Genomic DNA, 13,749 nt, shown 5'->3' with positions numbered 1-13,749 from the left:
AAAATGTTTTAGTGATACACATCCATCAACATTAAGCCCCGCCCCATCAATCATCTAAGGTGGATCTCTTTTTGACACATGTATTCTCTCAGCTGGGTGGTAAACCAATTTGAAGGTTGCTATCTCCTCCATTTTTCCAACAACAGGAAAACACCCAAACCATGGGATTTTTATAGTGGGTCTCATTCAAGGATAGCCTTGACTGCACATACATGCTGAGCCCTTGGCGAATCGAGCAATATACCAAGATGCCATGAAAGCTAAAGTGCCAATGTAGCTTCCTGATCATCATGTCTGGCAAAATCCTGATTTAACAGTAGTCCTTTTAAGCACTCAGTCCAGATTACAGCAGTTAAAGGTCACTCCTTTAGTAACATAATTCCTTGGATAGGAATGAAAAGATTTATGTAGGGTGCACAAATAGATCGCCTATGGCCTGTATGTGCGGAGGAAACATCTTTTTCCATTTCTTTGTTAACTTTGGAAAGACGACTCTGGTATGCAGTCCCTCAGCCAAGATATTCCATCAACTCAAAATAGTAGTAAACTAAGGACTAACAGTGCAAAGGTACTCCCAAACACCTAATGATAGTATTGACTCAAGGCATCTTACCTAATATACAGAACACATCTGCTAAAATTGAAGGCATATCCTCCCGAAGTTCCTGATATAGGAAAAAAGAAAATGAAGATAAATTAGAAACGCCACATTTATATGGGAGCGTTCATTGTCAAAGTCAGAAACGAAAGCAAAACAATTAAAACCAAGCAGCTTCTCCTTCATAATGTTAAATGCAAAAAGGTGATTAAACAAATTAAAATGACTTGCTTGAATATAAAACTTCCTCCAGAAAACCCATGGATCATGCAAAGGGAGGGGCACAGTTTAAATAACAGTAACAATGACAGAAATGCGCATATGGGGAAAAAAAGCAAGGAAAGACATGATGCAGCTCTAAAATGTAGCTATCTGTTTGATGATCAACAAATGATACCTTGAGTAACTTGCTGATCATGTAACATCGTATAGTTAATTCCAATTCTAAATATCATATGTATCTTCAATATAATAACCAGTGAATACTGCCTGTAAGCAGGATTTCAAAATACTTAAAATATGTAATACTTATTTTCAATGAGGGTTTATTTTTCTGCCTTTTATACCTCATTATAAAAAACAAAAATCCTCAAAAACGCTTTTCAGTGGTGCTCCAAGCACCTACCCTATTTACAAACCATTAAAAATAGGGAAACCAGAGAGACCGATAGGATGCCGTGCTATAACAAAAAGGGCACTGCCACTAAACAGGCTGCAGCAGCCTCCAGTCTTGCACCTCATTGGCAGTTTGAGCTTAGTTAATTTTATTAAATAATGTTAGGATGGATCCAATTTGTCCTTGTCCCGCTTTTACTACCTTGTTTGGTCACTCTGGGGGAAACGACATGCATTACTTACCGTAATAGCATTTCTGATGATTGTATCTGCTTAGATTCACATGCTCTGCATATAGTTGAACATCTAGTGGTAATTGCAGAGTATTGCATCTTGTCTTTCACATACAATAACGAATTGGGTTTACAAGATGTTACATGTTCCTTTGCTATTATTCATAGACCGCTACAAGAATCTAAAGTATATACAGACAGGCTGAGGGGAGAACAAAAATCTTAGAGAAGAAAATAAATATGAAGCAGGAAACAAATTCCCCAGCTTTCATTAGGCAAACTGATTCCTTGGAGCTGATGCCCAAGTGGACCAAACTACCCTATCATCTGAAATCAGGCAATGTGTCACAAGAATGGACAAATTCCATATGGCGGCATTACAAATCACCAAGTGAGACTATTCCTTATTTGCACTGCAGCAGATGTCTTCTGCATAGTGGAATTAGGTTTGCCTAGAAAATAAAAGGTCCATTACACTTTCGGTAACCAATTCAAGTACCTATGGTGACGAATCGAGGGATTCAGTCACGCTCCCCAGGCGCCCCTTCCTGTGGGGCTAGGTAGGTGAGCCCACTACACAATATTCCCCCTAGGAGATAAAGATTCCCTTTCCAGTGATGAACTCCATTTTTATTATCCTCATGGACCCAACACCAGCTTATCAGTAGACAGACAATCAGGTTCCTTTTACATATGTTACTGTGATACAATACCTGAAGTAAAGCATCAACCTGGTAATGTGAAGAATAAGAGCACAGGAGTGATGAAGAATACCTGTCAATTACTGAGATGTGGAAACCTAGGGGTTAAAGATAAATATAAGGAAGGACTGTACTGAGAAGCTGGGGAAGCACCAGCGTTGCATGATGAAAGTGGGTGGATCAAGAGAACCAGAAAGAGACCCAGAGTTTCAAACCTGCAAGCACGAAAATGCTGGTAACTCAAGAATAACTGGTCTGCACAGGGGCAAACCGCAACAGAGGGACCCCTGGACTTCAAGACAGAGAGCTGTGCAACGTTTTCCAATGAACAAATCTCGCTGGACTCCTGTTGGACCTCCCGAAGCAATTTTCCACTCCTCAAAGTCCCGTCACCAGAGTATAGCGAGGCGAATCAGACAACCGTTCCCCATCCGATACTTTGAAAAGGGTGCCGAATTCACAGAGCTGCGAGAAGCACTGAAGAAGCCTTTGTCGGGAGCCTTTTCTGTCGGTTGCTGCTGCAAATTCCCATCCAGTGTCCTTTCTTTCATCACCACGGTTAGGCAAGATTGTATGCAGTACCCTGTGGGAGACTGCACCAGCATTGCCCTCTTGACAATAGTTAACCCAACCTTTGGTATAAGGATGTACTTCACAAGTGTTGGTAGAGTGACTGAGCAGCCAGGCTTAACTCAAGAGGGGAAAATGTGAGCTGTAGTGTTGTAACAGAGTTTCACAGTGATAAGTATCCAAATAAACACTTTCACTCAAGATTTTGTGATTAAACAATTACTTATTAATTTATTAATTTAACAGTCAGTAAGTTAACAGCCTTTTTTTAGAAGGGAGCAAAAACATAACACTTAAAATATACTTCAAAAATACACACTCTCAGTTTCAATAAATCAGTAGATACCTCTTCGGGATGGCACACAGACACTTCCTACACCCCAAGGTGACTTAAATAACTAGGACACTGGACATTGATATATCACTGGTCCATTTAGAGCAATACCGCGTTTGGTGTCCAAAGGAAAAGGTTAGGTAATAAAACAATGGTTTACCAATTTTCTTAAGCAGGAGTAATTTTGAACCCACTTATGCAATGTAGATTAACCCTTTCCCAGCTATACAATTAGAGAATGTATGACTTTTTGGAGGGATAGTTAAAACACAAAGTCAGAGGTTTGAACAGTCTTTCGGGGAGCCAGTACAGCCAATGTTACTTGAGCAAAGTCTAGGAGAGCTGAAGCACTTCTTGGAGTTAAGTAAAAAGTCTTGCATAATGTTTTAGAAAGCTTTGTAGAAAATGAAATCACTGTTGTGCCACAAGCTGGGAAGCTTGTGACGGGCAAGGCTACAAGCCACTCTGCAAAAGGCAACCAAGGCAAGTCTCAGCAAAGAGCTAGCAAGGCTAAACAACAAGAGTTGAGTACCCCTTAGTTCACAGTACCTTAGGTCTGAAGAACCTGGTGCCAGCTGGCTTTTGTTTCGGTTGTAGGTCCTGCAGATCTTGTAGTTCCTGGACCTCAGTCATGGGGACAAGAGGGAGGACATCTGGGGAATCTAGCACTACGGTTTGAAGGTTGCCAGCAGCAATGGGCAAACTTCAGATCAGCTGCACTTCGTGGTTTCAGCTTCTCACGAATAGCACCAGCGCGGCTCTCAGATACCTTATGGACTTTCCTTGCATCTGGGGTCCAGCACTCTTTTGTGGTGGCTCAGGCTTTGTCAATCCTGCCTCATGGGAGTCCAGATCTTCCTGGAGCTAGGGTCTGACTTAAAGACGATGCACTCAATTTGGGTGTTCCGCTCCCTTGCAATCAGTTCCTGCAGCAGCAATGGGAGTACAGCCAGCTCTGAGAGGATTGCCAGATGAGTTCGTCTTGGGGTCGATTGGTCCCACCAACCCAAGGGGAGAAGTCGTCCTTTGCAGGGCTTCCTAGTTGAGGCGAATTCAGAGCTTCAGCACTGCAGCAGGGCTACACCGGGCAAACAAACGGCCCAGGAGTTGCAGAAAGCATCTCTTCCAAGTTCTTCTTCGGATTCCTTCATTCAGTGGTCAACTCTGCCTTATGTCCAAAAGACCTCACCTTTTATGCAGGTTTCTCACATTAATTCGCAGCCTGTCACTCACACAGCAGGGTGGGTGGCCTCCAAGGACAGCCAGCCGGCCAATCACCTTTGGGAGCATTCCTGTAACCAAGGAGACTAAGCACAGGGAGTTTCGGACACCTTCCTCTCTTCCAGCCCTGCCAGACAAGCTGGAGACAGAGGCGGGCTTCACCAGTGAATCCCGCCAAAGACAAAACAAACAAAGGGTTTGGCGCGCAGAGTAAATCTAGAAGGACCTTTCCAACAAGAAATGTCGAAAAAAGAAGATCAGGGCCATTTTGACAAAATGGGCACCCATGGGTGCTTTACTGCAGCTGCAATTGCAGCCCGCGGTAGAAACACTCAATGGTAGTAAAAAGTAATCCACTGCCACCAGCCATTAATTGTAGAAAGGGTAACAAAAATGTTACATGAGAAAAGTCTTCAAACTGTTGGGCGCGCCCCCGCCATGGGGGCACGGTGCATCCTGGAGGGGGGGGTGAGGTGGAGGCGGGGTTGGGGGGGTGGGGGGTGTGGGGGAGAGCCAGAGCCCAGCATGAAATGTAAAAAAGAAAATATTTTAAAATATATTTTTTAGATTGGAGGAAATGGGAAGGGGCAGCTCACATGTTCAGACTGGACCATAAAACGGTCCTAGGCACTAATGAAAAAGTGGCCAGCAGTTGGAAATGGATATTCAGTCCTTTAGTCACAGACTGTTTGAATAGTACCCAAGGGGTTGTTTTTTGTTCAAATGTAAACAAATTGTGATATTTAAAGAATATTTATTCAGCAACAATGGTCAAAACTACTAGCTGCATAGTGAAGTAACTCCTCAAACTGGTCCACATTGGCCCAAAAAGTGGGCCATTTCGACGGGCCTAAACTAGCATTTTGCATTTTTGGTACGGTCATCGCCCTATTGCCCTACAGGCCAGTCCAAGCCTGCCAACTCATCCATAATGGGTGAGGGGGCGTCCACCCACTGGCCACCTTACCCATTATGGAGGAGCCAAGGAGCCAGCCCAGTGAAACACTGAGCACTCCCTAAGCTGCTTTTTCCAGTTGAGGGAGTGCTCCTGGGCTGGCTGAACTGTCAAAGGGAAACACTGTTTGCCTTTGAAACTTCATTTCCCCAGCCGCACATGATCACTGAGCCATGCAATGCTGGGTGTGTTTTGTTTTGCCAGCCTTGCATAGCTCAGTGGAAATTCTGGCTGGGGCACTGTATGTATGTGCGAGGGGGTGCTCCTGCGCCTCCTCGCACATACGGGCAGAGCAACCTGGAGCAGGGCATTCTAGCAACCACGCGCAGGTCCCTGCAGAAGGTACGTTTATGGCGATTTATTTTTTATTTAAATGTGTATGGATGTGTGTATGGCTGTGTTCCGGGAATGTGGTGGGAGCAGGATGGGCGGCAGCACTGGGATAGTGGTGGGAGTAGGGTGGGGAGAGCCCAGGGTCTGTACTGGGAGTAGGGTGCGGTGATGTGATGGCACGCAAAAGGTTCATAGCGATTTCTACATACTGTTCATTTTCACTTCACTGCTCGTGGAAACAGTAGTTTAACCAAGAGACGGTATTTAAACCTTTGGAAAATATTAAAGACTTCCCAGTGCCACTGCACTCAAGGTGCTGTGTGTCGCAATGTAAAAAGGAGGATGCCTATGGAGTTTGTCAGACTCCAAAACCAAAAGAAACAGTGTCTAAATTTCATATTTTTCTGTAAGAGTGGGAAAAAGGTCTCCCTCTCTCCAGGATAAAAATTAAAAGTCCTAAAGTCCAGCAAAAAGAGCGGGGGATCCCTAAGGTATACGCGAATTAGCACATTTCTGAGAATTCTCCCTAACCACCACGACCAAGAATCCAGACACTGGGCCCTGTGCTGCTGCTTCGTGAAATTGTTTGTCTGCAAGCTAACTGCTGAGGTACTGTGTGGCTAAGGGTAATACTTACCTACATTCTTGCGTCGCTCCAGTGTGGCTATGGTGGGGATTGGTGTGGTTGAGAGTTCGCCCATACTGTTCAACCAGGCCCAACACAGGAACGCTTCTGGGGAGCCTTTTTAGGAAGTCGCTGAACACTTTCTACCAACTCTAACGTCTGTACTTGCTGGACATCAAATCCTCTTTAACTCTGACTTTCCTGCATCTGTGCCTTACCCTGACCTACCTACTGCTGGCCACTGAACCACCAATGTGCCCTTCTGCCTCTGAGATCACTCGTGCCTTAGAATAGGGAAGGACTTTAAAGTAAAATAGAAGTGTTGCAAAGTAGTTACTTGCTAAATGTGTTAGTGCTGCAACTGATTATCTCTGAAATAGAATACGTTAAAGTAAGTTAATGTTAAAGGACATTTGTACCGCGCACTATCACCACCGGAGTGGTCCCCTGGCGCTCTGGCGGCTCTGAAAGAGGGAGGGAGGGCGGGTGAGTTAGTGGGTGGAGGTTGGAAAAGTGCAAGAGAGCATGATGTACTGTTGGCAGCCTCAGCCCGGTGGGTCCGTCGGCTGGGCCTGGGGTGTATGCAGCCGGTAGTCATGTACTGATGTGCTTGTTGTTGCAGTGTGGTGAGGTTTGTGCCGTTTGTTGTGCTGGAGGTTTGTGGTTGTGTTTGGTTTGGAGTTTGAGAGGTGTATGCGGAGGAGGAAATGGTTAGTGGTCTCGGTTAGTTGGCATCTATATCCTGGTTGACCAGTTGTACTTGCGTAATCTCGCTCGATGGGGTGCTTGGGCATCATGTGCCTCTGGAGGTTCGTGCTCGTTTTGTATACGAGGCCTCTTGAGCATCTCACTGCCTCTTCCGCCCATTCTGTCAACAGCGTTGCATGCTCCCAACCCACATGGCCTGAGCACCTGCCAGTGTCCATATCTTAGTTAGTGCGGTGATTGGTGGTATCTCACTAGTTCCATAACCCAGTGGTACCTAGTTGTAGCTATACGGCAGTTGGGGATGGTAAGAATTGGCTGGGGTTGTTGCCTCCGTGGTTCTCGCATGTGTACCACTCTGTCTGGCGTCACCCCTCCTGGTGCCCTGAGTGCTTATCAGTCGGATCTGGGGCTTGTCAGTGTCCTTTCCGGTTTAGTTGTTTGTCTTACTGTTGCTTTGGTTTTAGTCTCTGATATCGAAGAGCCAGGTTTTTAGTAATTTTCTGAATTTAAGGTGATCTTTGGTGTTCCGGATTTCTTTTGGGATGCTGTTCCAGGTTTTTGCGGCTAAGTGGTAGAAGGCGGTGCCTCCGAGTTTTTTCTTGATGTAAGGTTTTAGTTCCAGGCGGATTTAGTTGATCCGAGGGGTCTCGTTGGCTTGTAGATTGTTATCTTTTGAAGGAATTCTGCTCCTTGTCCGCAGATTGCCCTGTGCTTTATGCACATTGTTTTGAAGGCGATACGTTGTTTTACTGGGAGCCAGTGTAGTGTTTTTAGGGCAGGGGTGATGCAGTCTCTTCTGGATAGTTTGAGGAGTAGTCTGGCTGCTGTGTTTTGGATCCGTTGTAGCTTCTTTAGTAGGTATTCTGGTATTCCTAGGTAGAGGCTGTTTGCATAGTCGATACTTGACATGATGAGGCCGACGATAGTGAGTGTTTTGTGTGTGAAGGAGAGGAAAGGTAGTATGTACGATGGTCATAGCTTTCAAATGAACTTGTGCTTCCACTGGGAGCCAGTGTAGACTCTTCCTCTGTATAGTGATGGACTGATGTCTAGGCACAGCATCGTTTTGGAGTACTTGGTGGAAACTGCATGAGGCACCTCCATCTCCAATCATTAGAGCATTACATTAATCGATCCTCACCATGATTATCTCATGCACAAGGATCTTGCAATGGGCCTCGGTTACATAAGGTTTCACTCTCCTGAGTAACCTGAGAAGATATTGTGCCTTATTACATACCAAATTAATGTGCGCATTGGAGCTCAGAGGGGAGTAAAAAAATAACACCTGATGTTTTGATTCGGTCTAACATTTTGATAACATGTTCATCAATAGAGAAGCTCTCATACTGGCCAACCAATTTAGATCTGGCTGGGGTATATACAAAGAGCACAAGTTTTGTTTTAGTGGAGTTCAGGCACATCCCATTAATAGCCATCCAATATTGGATTGCCGAATAAAATGTATATGTTCCGCATCCTCTGTATACGTGCCGCTCATCTCAAAGACAAGCTGGGTGTAATCCGCCATAATTTGTATAATGAACACCCAGCCTGTCTAAGGAGGTCACAGACAGAGCGGCAAAAGATATTGAAGAAAGATGGGGATAAACACGAACTTGTGGGACTCCATGTTCCAGTAATTCATATGGGGAATGAGCATGACCCCACACTATGCAAGATTTACGACCAGTCAAAAAAGACTAACCATGTCATAGCCTGAGTAGAATAGGAGCCATCTATGGCCAGACCAGCAAACTGTTTCCCATAGTCAACAAAGTCAAAGTGGTCATGTCAAGGGGAACTATACTCAAATACATACATATATTTAACAGACTTCAATGGAACGGCTGGGGAGTCCTCTTCGGCATGTAGTACGATAGTTATCAATAAAAAGCTCTGGACGCTTAAAGACCATACCACATGCAATTCTAAGAACGCGATTTATCCCGTGACTTGTCCCTGCAATAAAACATATGTAGGTAAAACATCTAGACCAGTTAAATCCAGGACTACTGAACACAAGTCTAAGATTAGGACTAAAAATGTCTCTTCTCCATTGGTCTCCCACTTTGTTAGAAATAATCACAGTTGTGAAGAACTAAAATGGTGGGCATTAGAACTTGTTAAAGGTGTCAACACCTACTCCACCGCTAATAGACACCATTCGCGAACAGTGGTGGATTTACAATACACAGAGCTATTTGGTGGGACTAAATCTCTAAGAACAACAAGTTACTTTCTTACCTGGTAACGTTCTTTCGATGGGATGGTCCGACGACGTATTCCATATCTGTGACAGGTAATGTCCACAGCTGTGCTGCTTCGGAAAATCTTTGGCGTCTGCGTCGATGACGTTGATGCGCCGTCCCCGAGGACCTCCTCCGACGGCCGACGTCACCCTATGTGATAAGTAGGACGCACGACGCCCATAGCCTCAGTTATAGTTTTTTCCCCAGAACGTGTGCCACCAGTTTTCTGCCAGTCAGACGCACAAGGCCTTGCGGAACGCAAGCTGCAATCGCAAAAGAAATTTTGCAGTGGGGAAGGCAGGGAGGGAGCAATATGGAATAAGTCGTCGGACCATCCCATTGAAAGAACATTACCAGGTAAGAAAGTAACTTGTTCTTCGAGGGGATTGGGTCCTCCGACGTATTCCATATCTATGACAGACTCCCAAAGCAGTACCAAGCAAGGAGGTGGGAAAGAATTTAGAATACAAATTTAGCATGCCCAATCAAATTGCGGAATAGAAACTGCCTTGCCAAAGGCCAGATCTTGCCCTCTGATGGAATCGAGGGAATAGTGACGTACAAAAGTATGTACTGAAGCCCAGGTGGCTGCAGCACAGATGTGACGAATAGGAACTCCCCTCTGCAGGGCAGTAGACGCAGCCACTCCTCTGGTAGAATGGGCCCGCAAGCCAGCCGGAGGGTCCTTACCCGCCAAGCGGTAACACTCGGAGATAGCTAAAATAATCCAACGAGACAAAGACTGTTCCGTCACAGCTTGTCCCAAACGCTTTCCAGTGTAACCAATGAAAGGTTGATCGTCCACTCTGACCCGGGACATGCGCGAAATATAAAAGCTCAACGCTCTCCGAAGATCAAGCCTATGGAGCCTCTCCTCTTCCTTACCAGGATGTGGAGGAGGATAGAACGTCGGAAGAACAACCTTCTGGCTCAAATGAAATTCCGAAACCATCTTCGGAAGAAAAGAAGGACGAACTCTAAGGACAACCCTATCCTTGTGAAACACAGTGAAGGGTGGCTTAACTGAAAGTGCCTGTAACTCACTCACTCTGCGAGCGGAAGTAACCTAAACCAAAAACACAGTTTTCAGAGTTAACAAGCCTCAATGGGCAAGAATGTAAAGGCTCAAACGGAGCACCCATAAGAAACTTAACAAGGTTCAAATCCCAGCCTGGCACCAGAAAAGGTGACGGAGGGAACACATTAGTGAGCCCTTTCAGAAACTGCAAAATTAACGGAATTTTAAAATAGGAACACTCTTCAGACGAGCGCTTAAATATGGACAGCGCCGCCAGGTAACCTTTAATGGTCCCCACTTGCAGACCCCTGTGGGCCAAAGAAAGCAAAAAAGACAGAACATTGGAATGTCACATTCAAAAGGATCCACATTCTGAACTCTGCACCAGTCGCAGAACTTTCTCCAACGGCAACGGTACAGAGACTTAGTTGCCGGCCGCCTGGCCGAGAGCAACACCTTCATCACGTCTTCAGGGAGGTCCCAATCCTTATACCTCAACCTTTCAGAAGCCAAGCGTAAAGATTGAGGGATCTGACCTCTGGATGGAGAACCTGATCCCCCCTCCCGTGAGAGCAGATCGTCTCGGTAGGGAAGACGACGTGGAGGGCAGATGGGCAAGTCTAGAAGGTCCGGGTACCACGTTCTCCGGGCCCACGCCGGAGCAATGAGGATCATCCGGCAACCGAACCTACGTAACCTCCGCAGCACTTGCGGGATGACGGGGACTGGAAGAAACGCGTACAGCAGTGGGAATGACCACTCCACCACAAACGCGTCTCCTAAGGCTCCTTTTGGAGGAAATTCCTGCACGCAAAACCTTTCACACTTCCAATTGACAATGGAGGTGAAGAGATCCACTGGAGGGGTCCCCCAAAGGGCGAAGATCTCCAGGAGAATCTCCTGAGCCAGCTCCCACTCGTGAGAGATCGTGCTCTGCCTGCTCAGAGCGTCCGCCGTCTCGTTGTCGTCTCCGGCCAGATGAACCGCCTAGATCGAAACTTCCTGCTGGATGGCCCAGAACTCGAGCTGAACCGCCTCCCTGCACAGCGGAAGTGACCCTGCCCCCCCTTTTTGTTGAGGTAGTGCATGGCCACCATGTTGTCCGTTAGAATCAGGACACAGTCGGCAGAAAAGCCTTCAGGGCTCGCCTGACGGCCCAAGCTCCAACAGATTGATATGGAGTCTGGACTCCGACGGAGACCAACGACCGCTGACTGTCAACTCGTTGGCATGAGCTCCCCATCCTGTGAGGGATGCGTCCGTCACGATAGTCACCTCTGGCCAGGGCAGCCAAAATGGGGCCCCCTTCATCAGATTGCCCTCGACGGCCCACCACAGAAGGTCCCGGGCTACTGAGGGCGGAACCTGAACAGAGTCCGACAGCCTGCCGGAGGACTGAGACCACTGGAGCTTGAGTGACCACTGCAAAGATCTCATCCACAGACGAGCCTCTGGCACCAGAAGAATGCAGGATGCCATGAGGCCGAGCAGTCTCAAGAATTCGGACACTGGGAGATTCTGGGCAAGCTGAAACTTGTGCACCATCTGCTGAATGTGAAGAGCCCTCACCTGAGGAGGAAAACACTGCCCCAGGGACGTGTCGAGCACTGCTCCGATGTACTGGAGCCGCTGCGTTGGTGTCAAATGGGACTTCTTTAGGGAGAAGCCCAGCCTGTGAAGGGAGTGGCAGGTGACGGACAGATTATCTTGATCCAGGACTTGCTCGGGAGAGCTCCCCCTAATAAACCAATCGTCCAGGTAGGGGTAGACGTGAATCCCCCTTTCCTGAGATGCGCTGCCACCACCACCATGAGCTTGGTGAAAACCCTCGGGCGGAGGTCAATCCAAACGGCAGGACCCGAAACTGAAAGTGCGAGTCGCAAACCGCGAACCTCAGGTACTTCTTGTACTTGGGATGGATCGGCTCATGGAAGTAAGCATCCTTGAGGTCGAGAGACACCAACCAGTCCTGAAGTTGAAGGGCCTGGAGGACTTGAGAAAGAGTTACCATCTTGAACTTGTCCTTCCTGAGCAGCTTGTTCAAACCGTGCAAGTCCATGATGGGTCTCAATCCCCCCGTCTTTCTTCGAAATCAAAAAATCAAAAAATAAGGGGAATACCATCCCTTGTTCCTCTCCGCTACAGGCACCATTTCTATGGCGCCTTTCTCCAGCAGGGCTTGAATTTCCTGCGCAAGGAGCGGATCCGGACTCTTCAAAGAGAGGTTCCCCGGTGGATTGTCGTGAGGCCGTGGGTTATGATCTCCAGAACCCACACATCCGAAGTAATGGCTTGCCACTCTACAAGATGCTGCGCCAGCCTTCCGTCAACCGGCGAACCATGGGACCTGGCCTCATGACTGAGTGGTACCAGCTGCGGCGTTCCCTGAGGGCAAAGAGGCAACTGCCCGAGCGTCCTTGGCACCTCGAGTACCTTTGTTTCCACCTCTGGCACTCTTACGATGGCCTCTTTCACTGCTAGCTCCCCACGCTTTACCTAAGGACGAGTAATAGCGAAAGGAACCTCCCCTCCATTGCTGTCCCCTAGGACGAAAAGGCAGAGGTTGGCGAACTGCAGCGCCCAACGACTTTGCTGCAGCTTTGGAGGTCTGCAACCTCTCAAGGCTCTCGTCCGCCTTGCTGCCAAAAAGGTGTTCACCGTCAAAAGGCATGTGGAGGAGCCGGGAGAGCACATCAGGAGCGAACCCAGACTTCTGCAACCACGCAAACCTGCGCATTACGGTGCTCGCCGCCATGGACCGGCATCCAAACCAGACTGAACGGCCTCACACATAGCATCCTTGCCATCCTGAACCATAGCAAGGAAACCATCCCGTTCGTCCCCTTTGGGAATATGATCAGCCGCTAATGCAACACAGTTCCACAGAGTGTGTGTGAAACGAGACAAGGCACATATGGAGTTGGCCGCCTGAAGCGCCATACCCCCCTGAAGAAAACACTTTCTTCGCCCAGCCGTCAAAACGTTTGTCGTCCCTATCCGGAGGGATGGTAGGATACGACGCCTGCTTTGCCGGGGCCGTAGCCGCCTGCACCACCAAACTCTCCGGGGTGGGGTGCCTAGACAAGTAGCAGGGGTCGCTACTGGCTGGACGGTATTTTCACAACAAAGACTTGCCCACTGCCAGGAGACTCTCCGGAGCAGTCCAAGCCGCCGCCACCCTTCTCTGCAGGGCCATATGAAAAGGCAAAACCGGGTCAGTGGGTGGACCGAGATCAAGGATGTCCGTGAGATCATCCTGAACGAACTCCCCTTATGTCTCGGTAACCCGAGACATAAGGCGCCGATATGAAGAATCGGCATGAGTGCCAGGCTCCAGCCTACAAAACTCCACCTCCGGAGAGGTGTCCAGTCCACTGGCATCATGCAGCGACTGTCGCAGGTCATCAAACTGGCTATGACCCGAGATAAGGTCATCAGGAACCGTAACCGGAACCAAGCCGCCATCAGAGCCTTCATCACCCTCTGAAATGTACTCCAGGCGGGGAGAGGAAGACCTCTGGGGACCAAAGCAGTGCCTGACCTTAGCCAAAGCCTTTCTAGGGGCAAACCCTGTGCCACGGGGCCC

The 13,749-nt window shown here is 47.7% G+C and overlaps 1 protein-coding gene across 2 annotated transcripts in view; it reads right to left on the bottom strand.

Moving 5' to 3' along the window:
- Positions 1–13,749, bottom strand: part of THOC2 (THO complex subunit 2) — a 2,257,836-nt gene that overhangs the window by 2,017,840 nt on the left and 226,247 nt on the right. For both annotated transcript variants that reach the window (XM_069612670.1, XM_069612671.1), the window contains exon 4: positions 614–665. In XM_069612670.1, coding sequence (XP_069468771.1) covers positions 614–665 — 52 coding nt within the window. The remainder of the gene's footprint in view (positions 1–613; positions 666–13,749) is intronic.

Source organism: Ambystoma mexicanum, chromosome 5p (assembly GCF_040938575.1).
Source record: "Ambystoma mexicanum isolate Mex_15411 chromosome 5p, UKY_AmexF1_1, whole genome shotgun sequence".
NCBI classification, from domain to species: Eukaryota; Metazoa; Chordata; class Amphibia; order Caudata; family Ambystomatidae; genus Ambystoma; species Ambystoma mexicanum.
The sequence above is the reverse complement of the archived record's forward strand: the minus strand, read 5'-3'. Positions and strand labels throughout refer to the sequence as shown.